At 40.8% G+C, this 15,261-nt stretch overlaps 1 protein-coding gene across 6 annotated transcripts in view; it reads left to right on the top strand.

The window, feature by feature from the left end:
• The window catches only part of HIVEP1 (HIVEP zinc finger 1), a 147,665-nt gene that overhangs the window by 100,250 nt on the left and 32,154 nt on the right, over window positions 1-15,261 (top strand). For all 6 annotated transcript variants that reach the window (XM_019630798.1, XM_019630800.1, XM_019630796.1 and 3 more), the window contains one exon: window positions 7,881-13,843. In XM_019630798.1, the coding sequence (XP_019486343.1) occupies window positions 7,881-13,843 (5,963 nt within the window). The remainder of the gene's footprint in view (window positions 1-7,880; window positions 13,844-15,261) is intronic.

Below are 15,261 nucleotides of genomic sequence, written 5' to 3'. Positions count from 1 at the left end.
ATCTTAGGCAGTTCCAGTGTTTCCTGCTGCTTACTCATAACATCTCATTTTATTGGTCTGTGATTGCGGTCCTGTGTAGTTGCTCCCTCCCCTCGGATAGAGGGTGTTTACCCTTCCCCAGGCCACAGGGCATGTCTGCTACTCTTTACCCCAGTAGCTTAAAGCTTAAGGCTTTTAGTCCGTATGAGAGAATTGTACAGGCAGGGCCTAGAGCTTTGTGTATTTTCCACAGCAGCAACTGACCCCCTCCTTCATGCCTAGAGGTGGAGTGTTGCTTTCTCTGGTCTTCCTCCCTTCGCCCTGTGTGCGCACTTGCTGGAGGCCCACAGAAAAGGGCAGAGAGTGAGTGTGACCTTTCTCGCATCTGAGGCCAGGCCCTATGCAGCTTCCATTCGGCCTCCAAGAGTTTGTTACAATTTTAGGTGATACTTTCTCGCTCATTTGCATGGCTGCCTGTCTTCGTCCATCTCTTTTGTCCTGCTTAGTCCCAGGTGAGCCAGTCCACACACCCCTCCAGAGAGTTCAGGCTGTGTAGTTTCCCCATGGCCTCGGCTTTCTGATTGGCTCAAGAGAAGTTCTGATTTTTGTGATATTTCCGCTGCTTCTCATTGTCAGGGTGGGAACAACACTCTTTTCAACTTTCTACATTCTGAAGCAGACTGAGCTAATTTTATTTTTTAAAATAAGGAATGGATGTTGAATTTTATTAAATGTTATTCATCCTTATTCAAAATGGTCATGAGAATTTTTAATTTATTTTTCCTGATGTGATGAATTGTATCAGTAGGTTGCCTAATACTAAATTTATCCCTTATTTCCCCTTACTTGGAGAATTCTTCCATTAGCAAATATTTCTTCAACACCTATTAAGGGATGGATATATAGGGATAAATATAAAGACAAAGTTATAGCTCTTACACCCTAATCAGAAAATAAACAAAAACATGTAAATAGATAAATGGGGCATTTTAGATTGCATCATAATTATGAATGAAGTGAACGGGTTGGGTGGGCATTAGGGAGGCAACTATTTTAGGTAGGGTGGAGAGGAACAGCTAGGTAGGTGACGTTGGAGTGCTGGATTTAACGGTCAAAAAACAATCCAGTCATTTAAAGAGTTGAGAGTAGGGAAGGTTTTTAAGACACGGCAAGTACAAACTCCCAGGGGCAGGAAGCAGATGGACCTCCGCTTGGAGGATCAGAAAGCTCACCAATGTGGCTGAAACTTACTGAATAAGGGGAGATGGCACAGGGGAGTTTGGAAAGGTAGTCAGAGCCAGATGACCATCCCGCTTTTGTCCAGGTTAGATGTCTGAATTACATTCCATGAGGAATGGGAAGAATTTAGAGATGAGTGGCTTGCTAACTGTTGCTTGCTAAGTGAAATTACCGTATTTTGCTGTGTATAATGTGTTTCCGTGTAGAATGCACACACACGTTTTTGGCCCAAACTTTCAGGGGAAAAAATCTTTCGTTTTAATATTTTAATTCAAAATTTTATTTGTTTACATATAGGTACTTGTTTTTTATATAAAGAAATTTTAGCATTTATTTTTTAACATATTATGGTACAAGAAATTTTATGTACCAGTAAAAATTTACAATATATACAGATCATGGAAGGCCAAAAACTCTTCGTTGTTGCAAGTGTGTTATACATTCAACAAAACCGATTATGGTATGCCAGGACATTATTTGATTATTGATTTCTAGAGTTACACTTTTAACTCATAAGCATAAATAAAAGAGTTAAAAACATTTATATAGATACAAAATTAGTACTACCCATGTACAATGTGTATCCTTATTTTTCCCTCACAAATTTGGGTAAAAATGTGCACATTATACACGGCAAAATACGGTAGTTGTTCCCCACATCTACATGGTAGCTTCTTGATTATGCTTGGTACAGCTCTTTATTGCACATTAATTTATTTATCTCTCCTGCTTTCCCAGTCTCTTTTTCTCTGCTGACCTTTACTTCCTGTTTATAAGCACCCTCAACCCCTCACCCGCTTATCCTAAAGACACTTTCCCTTAACCTCTTCCTGGTACTGACTGACATCCTGCCTTTCTCTTTTCCTTCACAGCCAAATTCTTAGACAGTGGTCTGTGTTTGCTGGCTTTTATGCTTCATTATGCCCGCCCTCACTCCTTACCCTTTTGTAATATGGCTTTTACTGCCCAGAACCCAACTACTGTCTGAGACATTGCTGCCCTCCTAGTCCCAGTGACTGTCAAACTCAGCTCCCTCTTGTTTGGTCCTGGTTATCTGAATGTAACATTTAACACTGTTGCCCACTTCTTCCATCTTATAAGTCCGTAAACCCTGACCTGCTGGGCACTTCACTATCACATGTTTTGTCTTATCTTTCTTATTACCCCTTTTTTCTTTTCATTTGTAGCTCACCCCTAAATAATAGGGATTATCCAAGCTTCTGATGGCAGACCTCTCTCTACTATATATTCTCCATGGCTTATCATTTATGTACTTTTACAAAACTAGCTGTCACTGTGTGCTCCTAGATCTATGCTTCTAGCCCAGACTTCTTTCTAGGGAAAGAAAAGAATATGCAAGTGTATTTAGTAACATCATAATTTTCATATTGCTGTGTAATCTTCATAATTATTTTAAATGGATATATAATGTTAAGTGGGTATGCCATAATTAGCCTAACCATTTCCCTATTGAAAATTTCTAGTCGGATTTGCAGCTGCAATTGATAATTCCATACATGTGTATTGAGCTTAAGATGTGGCAGAATGGATAGTGAATTGTTTTTTTTCCCCCCTGCCTAACTATTGGGTTGTCAGAAAAGTCATGACTCATTTTTGCAACGAAAAACAGAAAACATATGTCCTGACTTTTCCGACAATCCGATAGCTCAGTCCTCCCAATAAAGATGAGAAAATCTTTGGTGAACCTTTATAAGGCTTTCTTGCTTTGAATCATCCAAAAGGCCCACTGTCACTACCTGAATTTAAAGTAGCATTTTAACTCTTACGTGAGCTGCTGAAAGGCCTTCTAAATGGTCTCCCTACCTCTGATTTCTTGGCTCTCTGACCCAACATGCTCGCAATTGTTAAAAACCAGGTAATGCTTATGTCTCCAAGACCCAAAATAGATCTAAAATCTTTCACACTTGACCTGTCCCTGAGTAAAGCTGAAAACAAGATTCACCTTCAATCAAAGCAGGATTTTAAACACACTTGTAAGTTGTAGTTTACCATGCCTACTACCAACTTTAACAGTATTCTTTGTAACACTTAACTGGCAACTCAAATGCTCTTCTGAGCCAGGAAGTTTGCTCATTTTTAATCTGTTACTCTCTGGAAGTAATCCTGGAAACCAGCTGGGTGTATTGTTCTAAACTCCTTGGTGCTCTTCTCTAAAAAATGTAGGAGCCCTAATAAGGATTAATCTTGCGCCTGAGAAAAGGAAGCACCAGTATCTTAGATACAGAAAACCTGGGAACTTTAGCTCCTGTTTCCCTAACCATTCACATTTCTCCAATCAAGCGGCCCCTATTATCTTTCCAAGGTGTTGTCAACAGCCAACCTGATGGAGAACTCTGGCTTTCTTATGAAGCCCAACGTGTCAAAAGGTTCTGACGGTGGCAACACTGCCAGTTCTGGTTTTTCTCCTGAGTGTGATTTGTGTTTGTTAAATGAATTCCTATTTGGATTTCTGACACGTTGATGCCTCAGAGTTTCTGCCTGATTGTCAGCCATTTACAGTAGCACACTGACCAGAATATAATTTCCAGCAGTTGGCTGACTCCTTTTTTGAGCCTTTCTTGCCCGCTTTCCAATCTCACTGTATGTTCTTGCTGCATAAGGAAAGAAGGCTGTATTTCATTTTTCACACGGAGAGGGTCATAGGCACCAAGCATGTCCAACCTTAGTGTTGGTAAAAACAAACAAACCAACCAAAAAAAACAGCTGTAGAATCATAAGGTGATAAATATAAGGCAGTATAAGGCAGTGTCCATTCTATAAGGCAGAGGGTGGGCCTGTGCACTGGTTGATGGGTGCGTGAGCACATTAAAGAGGCATCATTCTCGGACTGTCTTCTACCACTTGTTGCATGGTCTTTCTCTGCACTTCCTCTGTTTTTATTTTAGTCTACCATAACGACAAAATGCCTTGAGAATTATTGAAAAGCACAAGTGCTAATTATTGAAAAGCACAAGTGTAAATAGCTGCTCCCCTCCCACCCTCCACTCCAACTGTATTCCTGCTTTGAGGCATTCTGATCTATACATCCTCTTAACTCTACGGCTTGTGGTAGCTCTGTGATAGATATTGTAGATATAGCCACAATGTTTGCTGATTATGCTATTTTTTGTAGATAAGGGGGCAGAGAAAATAACTCCGGTTACTCTCTAATAGATTTGAAATTCATCAAGATTAAGGTGGTTTAAAACACTACCCCATGTGTATCCTTCTCTGAAGAACAAGGGTCTGCCACCTCACAGTCCAGACAGAGCATTGGTTTCCAAGAGGACACTTCTGTCTCTAATTCCTAGCCAGATGGCTTAGTCACCCACTCTGTGCTCTTTATGCCCAAATCTTGAGAAAAAAAGGAAGACGACTGACAATCATCAGTGAGGCATGCAACTTCCTTCAAGTCAACTTCTAGAACGATAGTGCGGTATTCATCTATGTGCTTGCTCTCCCTGTTTTTGCATCTCTCTCACCCCTTCGCCATCCTTGCACCTCCTAACAACAAGTCCTTGAATTTACAGACTGATCCACCTTCCAGGGTCATCCCCACCTAACCACAGTGATGGAATGGGCTTTTTCCCTGAACAAGGAGAATGAATCCTGTTAAAAGGAGGTCCAACAAAATCTTAGAAGTAGGAATACAACTCAGAAAAAGACTGTTAGGAACACATTCTCAGTTGAATACCATCCCTTTGCCATTCCCCATGATTTCAGGCAATAGAAATGAAAGCAGAGAGAACGTGAAAAGACAAACCAAAAACAGCATTAAAGAAAATACTACCTCAGAAACAGAAACTTTTTTTAAGCAGAGAACTTAGTAAGATTATAAATTTTTTTAAAGCAAGAGCTCAAACATAATAATATGAGATAATAAAATGAGATAAAATGGGCAATATGGATGTAAGGGAACAAAATGAGAACAAAACAACATCAGTCCAAAACTAACAAATGAATTTGAAACAGTAAAGAACTTAATGGCCTGGAAATTGAATTACCGACATAAGGGAAAAGCTTTAGATAATTCTAGAGAAGACAAAAGCAAACAAGAAAAAGATGGAAGCAAGATAAATCATCATAATGGTGGTATAGCATAAAGATAATAGATGTCCATAAAGAAGCCCACCCTGAAAAAAAAAATTGACCAGACAATATATTTGAAGATATAATAAAAGTTTCTGAAATAAACTAATTTCCTTATGAGAAGGTCATTGTATTGTAGGAAAAATATCAAAAAGTTGTACATTGATCAGGTCTGAGCTGACTCCCAGTTATATTATAAAGACTTCAAAAATAAAAAAACTTATAGACAAACAGGCAGAAAAAGGGCCAGGGTGGGAAACCGTCAGTCAGGCTGGCACCAGGCTTCTTCATATGAGCATCGTTGCCAGAAGGCACAGGAGTGTACAGAGTTTTGAAGGAAAGAATTGGTGTATTAGAACAAGGTGAGTGGTAAAATTCAAGTAGAGAACGAAGAGAAAACAATCATGCAAATAAATGTAAATGTCATAAACTTTGACAAAAAGAAAGGTGATTCAGTCTTCATCTAAAATTGAAACATGTACCTAGTTCAAAAAATTCAAAAAAATCTGTTTAAAATGTGGTTTTTCAAATTTTTGACTCCAGAGGAATGTTTAGGAAATAGTATCTCTATAAAGAAATATTGATCTTAAGTTTAGTAATTCCTTTATTTTCACTTTAGCTTCATTTTCATTTAGGTATAAACAAAGATATAGTTTACTCTTTTTGTTTAAACCATACATAGAACATCCCTTTAAAACTTAATGTGGTATTTCTGGGTGTACTACCTATGGGTTGAATTTCTGCGTTTTTTGTTGTTGGTGATGGTGTTTGGAGCATAAGACATTGTTTAGGGGTTTTTTTTTATAGATAAATTTATCAAAAAATAAAAGCTTATTCCAAAAAGTTTGTAAAACGTAACAAACGTGCTTACCCCAACCAATGATCAGATTGCATAGGTACTGATAGGACCTGACGCTGTTTCCAATCAGTTGCCTAAGCTGAGAGTTGCTGCTCCCGACCAAGCAGTTTCTCATCTCTGTTTTTTATACCTATTTTAACAGCCTAGTGGCTTTCATGTTTATTGCAACCCACCTCCAAGCCTTTTGGAAGTGAGTGGGGAAACTACTCACCCTGGATGGTTATCATTTTCCTTCTGCCTATTTGTCTGACAGAGTTAATAACAGGTATAAGTACATAATGACTTTGTTACATTCATCCTGAAGAGGGAAAACCAGTGACAAAACAGCATTGCAAAAATGTGTGGATTGAAGAATAAAAGATTTGCTCAACATCATTTTGTAAAGGTAGCAACAGTACTGATACTTTATTTCTATTCTTCAGCTCAAATATTTTAATTATGTGACACCCACCTCCCTGCCACCTTATATATTTTTTTGCCCTCCTGATTATGGTTAGTAAATGTATCTTTATCAGATTAATACTTTTTTTTTCATTAAACAAATATATGATAGCCCTTAAACTGTCACAAGATGACTAGAATATTTTTTATTTTATGTAAACTTTATCTTCAGTAAATGCAAATTGGTTATTATGGTGTAGACATTTTGGTCTAATATGAATTTCAAATATGTACATAGCAACAGCTATTTGAAAATAATGAGGAATTACAGTATTTGAGGAATTACAAATAAGTAATATAAACTTGAACATTTTCATATATATGTGCTCAAAGACCCAACAAAAGGAAACAAACTAAATTATGGCAAGTAATTATTGCTCAAAAATATAATAGTTGACAGAGATTGTGGGTTGTTGATGCCATTTAAATACTGATTTATTTCCAGCACAGCCAGATGGAGGTGATTTCATCTTTTCTCTCCTGCAGTAAGCTCTAACTATCTATGTACCTACTACCCACTTATCATTAATGACAAAGAAACATAGCCATTGAATGTTTTGTTCAGTTCAATTGGTGACTTTTTTTAACCAAAGGCCATTACAACATAACCTTTTAATTTTGTTGGTGAAGAACCACAAATAAGTGGCTTATTTTACTTTCACATTTTTCTGTTCATTTGATATATTTGCTAATAAAGAAATACTTTATGGTTCTATCAGCTAATACCTCATGATTATCTTGAGATGTGATGAGGTATGTTTACTTTAAAAATTATTATATGGCAGCCTTTTTCTCAGAAGGACGTCAGTATTACATATTGTAGAGCAATAATATTTAGAAATTTGCTAAGAAGTTTGCTTTAAAAGATACTGAATATGTGATAGGACAGTCAAATACCTTTCATTAAAAGGTCGACTTTTTTTATTTGTGGGCCAGCTCTCTCAGACTGTGTTGTAGACAGAGTCCTCAGCTGTAAGGGCGAAGGGGGAGGGTAATTTAGTTTTGAAAGGTCTGGTTCCAAGATCTTGGTGAATGGGGTCAAGAAAGGAACCCAACATTCTAGAAATGTACACTAAAGTCTTTGTGCAATTGTTTCAATAGATTTTGATTGGCAACATTCTTAAGAATGTTAGAATGCAGTTTTATCCAAAATAGGCTTTCCTTAAATTACCTTGTCCAATTGTCATAACACACTCATGATACTAATCTTAATTTTTTAAAATTATAGTTTTATATGTACCATTTTACCAATTTTTTTTTTCCTTTTTAACAGAAATCTTAGAGGCTGGTATTAAAGGAACTTCAGAATCACTTAAAGGTGTGAAACGAAAAAAGATTGTAGCTGAAAATCACCTGAAAAAAATACCAAAATCCCCACTGAGAAATCCTCTTCAGGCAAAACATAAACAAAATACAGAAGAGTCATCTTTCGCTATTCTGCAGAGTGCTTCAGAGTCTCAAAAAAAACGGAATCATAGTCCTGTAAAAAATGGGAAACAATTTACCAAACAAAATGGAGAAACACCTGGGATAATTGCCGAGGCTTCTAAGTTTGAAGACTCTATCTCCCCAAAGAAGCCCTTGTTTCCACAGCACCCGCCTGAACTGCACCGATGGAGATCTGAAGGCTCTGACCCTGCCAAGATAAATTTCCTAGATGGAAAACGTGACTCTAGCTCTTTGTCAAGTAAAACCAGAACTGACCATAGTGAATGTATCTCTTCTGATTGTAGTCCTACTTCCTCCTCGTATACAAACACCGCATTTGATGTCTTACTGAAAGCAATGGAGCCAGAACTGAGCACCTTGTCACAAAAGGGCTCATCTTGTGCAGTTAAGATAGAAAAACTGAGACCAAATAAAACTGTACAACCCCCTTCGCAATTAAAAAGCAGCTCAACGGATGCCCCCAGTCAGACTTCACAAGAACTTGCTGAGTCACAGTCGTCTTGTACCTCATACACAGTGCATTTGTCGGCTGCTCCAAAGAAGGAGCAAGCACCGGTTCAGTCAGTCTCTCACTTATATAATCAACACGAACACTTTGTTTCTAAATCTAACCAACAAAATCAGCAGCTTCCAGTGTGTGCAAGTTTCACAAGATCACTGACAAATCTGCAAACTCAAGAGAACACCAAACTTGAACAAGTTTATACTCTAGCAGTGACGTCATCTGTAGGCCTAACTTCACTTTCCAGTAGAACTCAGGTTACTTCTCAGAACCAGCCCGTGGATTCTGCTTTGCCTTCTTCAGTAAGTCCAGCCCATTCTACACAGTCGCCCTCCACACGGGTTTATAACTCAACTCCCATCCCCTCTGTCGTTAATCACAGTGTAGAGCAAATGTGCAATCTTCTTCTGAAAGATCAGAAGCCAAAAAAACAAGGAAAATATATCTGTGAGTATTGCAATAGAGCCTGTGCAAAGCCGAGTGTGCTTTTAAAGCATATCCGGTCCCACACCGGAGAGCGACCCTATCCCTGTGTGACCTGCGGATTTTCATTTAAGACTAAAAGTAATCTGTACAAGCACAAAAAATCCCACGCACATACCATCAAACTGGGTCTCGTCTTGCAGCCGGATGCTGGTGGTTTGTTCTTGTCACACGAGTCCCCTAAAGCACTCAGTATTCACTCAGATGTAGAAGACAGTGGGGAGAGTGATGATGAGAGTGCTGCTGATGAGAGACAGAACGAGCCGGGCTCCATGGACCTGCAGCCGGTGCAAATAATGAAAATGGTATCAAATTCTGAAGCATTACCCAAACCAGGTTTCATTCTGAGCAACCCAGATCAGGTGGTAGGTGACTTTTCACTACAGGACAAGTCTTCAGAATCGCAAGCTGTGACCGAGTTACAGAAAGTTTTGGTCCCCCCTGTCCATGTGTCCCCTTTAAGAGTTGATAGCCCGAAGTGTACAGAGTCGAAGCCTGAACTTCCCAGTGCACAAAAGCAGAAGGACCCTCAGGTCACCGGTGTACTGGCACATTCAGCCTGGACGTCCTCCCTAGAGACTGTTGAAAAGTCCCGTCAGAAAGGGGACATGAGTCAGCTCGAGGGAAAGCAAGAGGCTCACGCAGGGACAGTGCATGCCCAGCTGCAGAGGCAGCAGGCGACCGATTACTCCCAAGAGCAGCAGGGGAAACTGCTGAGTCCCCGAAGTCTAGGAAGCACCGACTCTGGTTATTTCTCACGTTCTGAAAGTGCCGACCAAACAGTGAGTCCGCCAACTCCCTTTGCCAGAACATTCCCCGCTACGGAACAAGACTTCAGTAAGAATAATGGGCCCCCTGCACCTCGCGTCAGTACCCCGGCACCTTCTCCATTACCAACTGGTGAGAAAGCACTGCTTCTACCAGGTCAGATGCGCCCACCTTTGGCAACCAAAACACTTGAAGAACGGATATCAAAGCTTATCTCAGACAATGAAGCCTTGGTAGATGATAAACAGCTGGACAGTGTAAAGCCACGAAGAACCTCTCTCTCACGACGAGGCAGTATCGATTCCCCCAAGTCATACATATTTAAGGACTCCTTCCAGTTTGACTTAAAACCAATGGGACGGAGAACAAGTTCAAGCTCTGATATACCAAAGTCACCTTTCACCCCGACTGACAAATCAAAGCAAGTGTTTCTTCTGTCCGTACCTTCCCTTGACTGTTTGCCTATTACAAGAAGTAATTCTATGCCTACCACAGGCTATTCAGCAGTACCTGCCAACATCATACCTCCCCCTCACCCACTGAGAGGAAGTCAGTCATTTGATGACAAAATTGGCGCGTTCTATGATGATGTGTTTATATCGGGACCTAACACGCCTGTGCCCCAAAGTGGACATCCCCGTCCCCTGGTCAGGCAAGCTGCAGTGGAAGACTCTTCAGCAAATGAAAGCCACGTTCTTGGCACTGGACTGTCCTTGGATGAGAGCTATCAGGGATGCAATGCCACTAGTGACACTGCGTCAGCCAGGAACAAGTCCTTGGCATCGGGCGCACATTTAGAGAAAAAGAAGTCTCACCAGGGACGAGGGACAATGTTTGAGTGTGAAACTTGTCGAAACAGGTATAGGAAACTGGAAAATTTTGAAAACCATAAGAAATTTTACTGTTCAGAGTTACATGGACCAAAAACCAAGGTAGCTATGAGAGAACCTGAGCACAGCCCTGCGCCCGGCAGCACACAGCCTCAGATTCTGCACTACAGAGTTGCTGGTGCCACGGGAGCCTGGGAACAGACACCCCAGATAAGGAAAAGGAGGAAGATGAAAAGTGTTGGAGATGATGATGATTTTCAGCAAAGTGAAAGTGGCGCTTCTCCAAAAAGCTCCGAGGGCCTTCAGTTTCAGAATGCCCTGGGCTCTGCTTCCGGTTTGTCCAAACATAATGTTGTCATAACAGGTGACCAGCAGCATAGAAATGCACACTTGCAAAACTCCCAAATTCAGCTCGTTGCCCGAGGCTCCGACCAGACCATGGATCCAAAACTGTCTACCATCGTGGAACAACAAATAAGCTCAGCTGCCCAGGACAAGACAGAGTTGAAGAGACACGGAACGGGAATCTCCGTCATCCAACATACAAACTCACTGAGCAGACCCAGTTCATTTGACAAGCTTGAGTCTTTTGAAGGAGGCTCCCCCGTTCCTTTCCAGGAGCTGAGTAGAACAGTGAAGCCCGGGTCCCTGAAAGTGATAGGAATTTCCCAAGAGGAAGGTCACCCTTCTCGGAACACGTCTCATTGTCACCAGCCTGCACTGTCAGATGCCCTTCGAGGAGAACTTCAGGAAGGCTTAAGAAAGATGTCAAGTGAACAGCCTGTGTTAGGACAGCCCTCAAGACTTGTTCGGCAGCACAACATCCAAGTCCCAGAAATTCTGGTCACAGAAGAGCCGGATCGGGACCTCGAAGCACAAGGCCCCGATCAGGAAAAATCGGAGAAGTTCAGCTGGCCTCAGCGTAGTGAAACCTTGTCAAAACTGCCGACGGAGAAACTGCCTCCCAAAAAGAAGAGGCTTCGCCTTGCCGAGATAGAGCATTCCTCAACCGAGTCAAGTTTCGATTCCACTGTCTCCAGGAGTCTAAGTAGGGAGAGTAGTTTATCTCACACCTCGAGTTTCTCAGCTTCCTTAGATGTAGAGGACATTTCGAAAACTGAGGTTTCCCCCAAAATCGCTTTTCTAAATAAAGCAGAGTTTCTCATGATTCCGGCTGGCTCTACTACACTTAACATCCCTGGAAGCCACCGGGAAATGAGGCGTGCTGCATCAGAGCAGATTAATTGCATGCAAACGTCGATGGAGGTCTCTGATTTCAGAAGTAAATCTTTTGACTTTGGGAGCATCACTCCACCTCAGACAATACCACTTGTTGAGCTGCAGCCTCCAACGTCCACTTCTGGCATGGGAGTGACTGGGCACGTGCCTCTCTTAGAAAGAAGGAGAGGCCCACTGATACGGCAGATATCTTTAAACATAGCTCCAGAGAGTCACCTGTCTCCTGGGAACCCATCATCTTTCCAAACTGTCACTCTTTCTGGTGCAAATGCAGTGCCATTTCCAGGGCCTCAGCTCACTACTACATCCTTAGCTGAATTTCCTGCAAATACTGTTCACTCCCAGACTCAAGTTAAGAAGCTACAAACAGAAACTTCAAATTCTAACTCTACTAACATCTTGCCAGTTCAACAGCTTTTTAGCATCAATTTGTTAAACCACATCCATGCACCCCTCAGCCACCAAAACACACAGGTGTCTTTGCAAGTGTCTACACAGAGTGTCAAACCGGACACAGATCCCAGTGTGTGTGCATCTTCTAAAAGTGAGGATTGCTTCGCTCCCAAGTACCAACTCCAGTGTCAGGTTTTCACTTCAAGCCCGTCTTGCTCTTCTAATCCTGCCCATTCTTTGCCAAAGAAAGTTCTTTCAGATCCAGGCGGGGCCGACCATCTTGCGTCTTCATTAGCATTACCAACCAAATTAGTAGATGCCATGTCTAATTCGTGTCCTCCACCACCAGTGAAGCTCGGGTCACTTGGGGGGCAGGTGCATAAGGCGCCAACATCGTTTGCGCTGCCCGTGCACCTGCAGAGTAAGGTTCCCGCGTATGGCTTTGCTGCCGTCACACCTCTCCCGCAAATCCTAGTGACCCAGGATCTGCCCAGTCAGCCAATCTGCCAGTCCAGTCATAGTGTGGTGCCAATCAGCGAGGAACAAAATTTCCTGCCAACATTGCAAAAAGTTCACCAGAACGCTTTGCCAAACCCAGAGGAAGAACTTATTTGCGAAAATGTTTTTTCAGAGATGGGCCAAAATTCTTCTCTATCAGAATCCTTGCCTGTAACTCCAAAAATGTCTATTGGTAGACTTTCCCCTCAACAAGAATCTCCATCTTCAAGTAAAAGGATGCTTTCCCCAGCGAATAGTTTAGACATTGCCATGGAAAAACACCAGAAGAGAGCTAAAGATGAAAATGGAGCTGTTTGTGCAACAGACATTAGACCATTCGAGCCACTGAGTCCAAGAGCTAATGAAGTTAATAAACAAAAGAAACCTGTTTTAGTGAGGCAGGTTTGTACTACAGAGCCCCTTGAAGGTGTGATATCAGAACAGGATGTTTTTTCTCAACCTGAAATTAATAGTGAGGGGGCTAATTTGGCAGATGTTTTACCTGCTGATAATTTGTCATCAGGACACTCAAAGTCTGTAGTTGTCGAACCTACAAAAGAACTACAAGAATTTGAAAACATCAAGTCATCCACATCACTGTCTCTTACAGTTAGAAATTCACCTGTTCCTTCAGTAAATACCTATATTTCTCCTTTGGAACATGTAGACAGTAACCAAGAAAGGAAGTCGCCAGAAGTTAAAAACCAGGCTGACACAATGAGCATCCAGAAACAAAGTCAGCCCACAACTGCCGTGTTTTCAGTATTGGATGCTGGAGATAGACAGCAGCCGTCTTTCCCCAGCTTGAAGACCACCACCAGCTTTACATGGTGTTATCTGTTAAGACAGAAAACGTTACATTTGCCGCAGAGTGACCAGAAAACTTCGGCCTATACTGACTGGACAGTCAGCGCCAGTAATCCAAATCCACTTGGTTTGCCTACAAAAGTCGCTCTTTCTCTCCTTAATTCAAAACAGAAGACTGGAAAATCACTATATTGTCAAGCAATAACCACCCATTGCAAATCAGATTTATTGGTCTATTCAAGCAAATGGAAAAGCAACTTAAGCAAGGTACTTGAAATATTATTTATCTTTAAAAATAGTTTGTGCAAATGAGTTTTAACATGACTTGATGCCTTTAATCATTTTAGTTGGAAGTTGTGAATGATAGATTGTGCTTTGAAGGAAAGGATAAGTTTGCCCTGGGAGTTACACTGATAAAGGTTCTCTGGAGTCCTGTCAGTGATTCTGTCTTGAAACATTTTGAAATAACTTTCCCTCAGCACTTTTTTCCCCCTCACTTGAACATTTAAGTCTTTACTTAATGGTACATATAATCATGCTTTTACTTTCATCTTTCTCTTATAGTAAGGCTTTTATTGTGAAGTGAGAGGAGATGTTGTTTATGCTTTGCCCCTATTAATGCAGGGGAACAGAGGTGTGAGTAACTGAATATTGTTATATATCATTTGGAAATATAAGCAGAGAGCCATTCTGTAGTTCTGAGAATCATCTTAGTACCCAAAATAACTAACTCATATACTTGATAATAAAGTTGATTTGGTCAAGATTTATAGAATAAGGTTATAAAACTAGAACTTTGGGTTGTTTGTAGAATCATTCTTATTAGAGGTGTTGGCATTATAAAATAGAAAAAATTATTTAAGTGATTAAAGATAGGTAAGTAGGTAGGTAGATAGATAGATAGATAGATAGATAGATAGATAGATAGATAGATGAAGGTATCATGTCAGACTCTGGACATTCAGAATTATAGATTAAGTCCTTGACCTCTGTAGGTTCACAGGCACATAATACAGGTTCATAAACATGTACGTACTTATCAGTAAGAAAATATCACAGTTGAGCATTGTAATAGAAATATGTTCACCTTTAAAAGAAGGAAGTCCCTAATACTGCCAGTAGGTTGAGGAGGTGTGGATACAGGGAAGAGACTCCAAAAGTGCTGATACTTTAGCTGAATCTTTAAAAAAAAGGAGGGGTGGGGATTTTTTTCCAGGTGAACAAGAATGAGAAATTTTAAAAGTGTGATGAATGACGTGGAAGTGAGAAAGAACTTGGTTCATTTCAAGAACCCTGAGGAGTCTGTCATGGCTAGAAGGTGTTGTAAGTTTGAAACAGTGACATGCTTCAAAGTTGGAAGTGTCGATAAAAACCAAAGAATACGCATGGTGATGGAGAGCTGTTGATGCCTTCTCAGTGAAGGAGAGTGCATCCAAACCATTCAGAATTTAATTTTTAAATGCTCACAGTCTATTCTAGATCTACAAAAATCAGAATCTTGAAAGATGAGATCCGATCAAGGGAATGTAAACAGAGCTTTATGTATATTCCTGAAATGCCTAAAGAAAGTGGCTTTCCTTCAGCACCAAGTGCCTTGGTAGAAGTGCCTCTGGAAGTGCACATCTGGAATTGGAGCTAGGAGAGAGCTCCCGGTGGAACACAGAAAGAGTCTTCGGTACATAGGT

Source organism: Hipposideros armiger, unplaced genomic scaffold (assembly GCF_001890085.2).
Source record: "Hipposideros armiger isolate ML-2016 unplaced genomic scaffold, ASM189008v1 scaffold_946, whole genome shotgun sequence".
Taxonomy (NCBI): domain Eukaryota; kingdom Metazoa; phylum Chordata; class Mammalia; order Chiroptera; family Hipposideridae; genus Hipposideros; species Hipposideros armiger.
The sequence above is the reverse complement of the archived record's forward strand: the minus strand, read 5'-3'. Positions and strand labels throughout refer to the sequence as shown.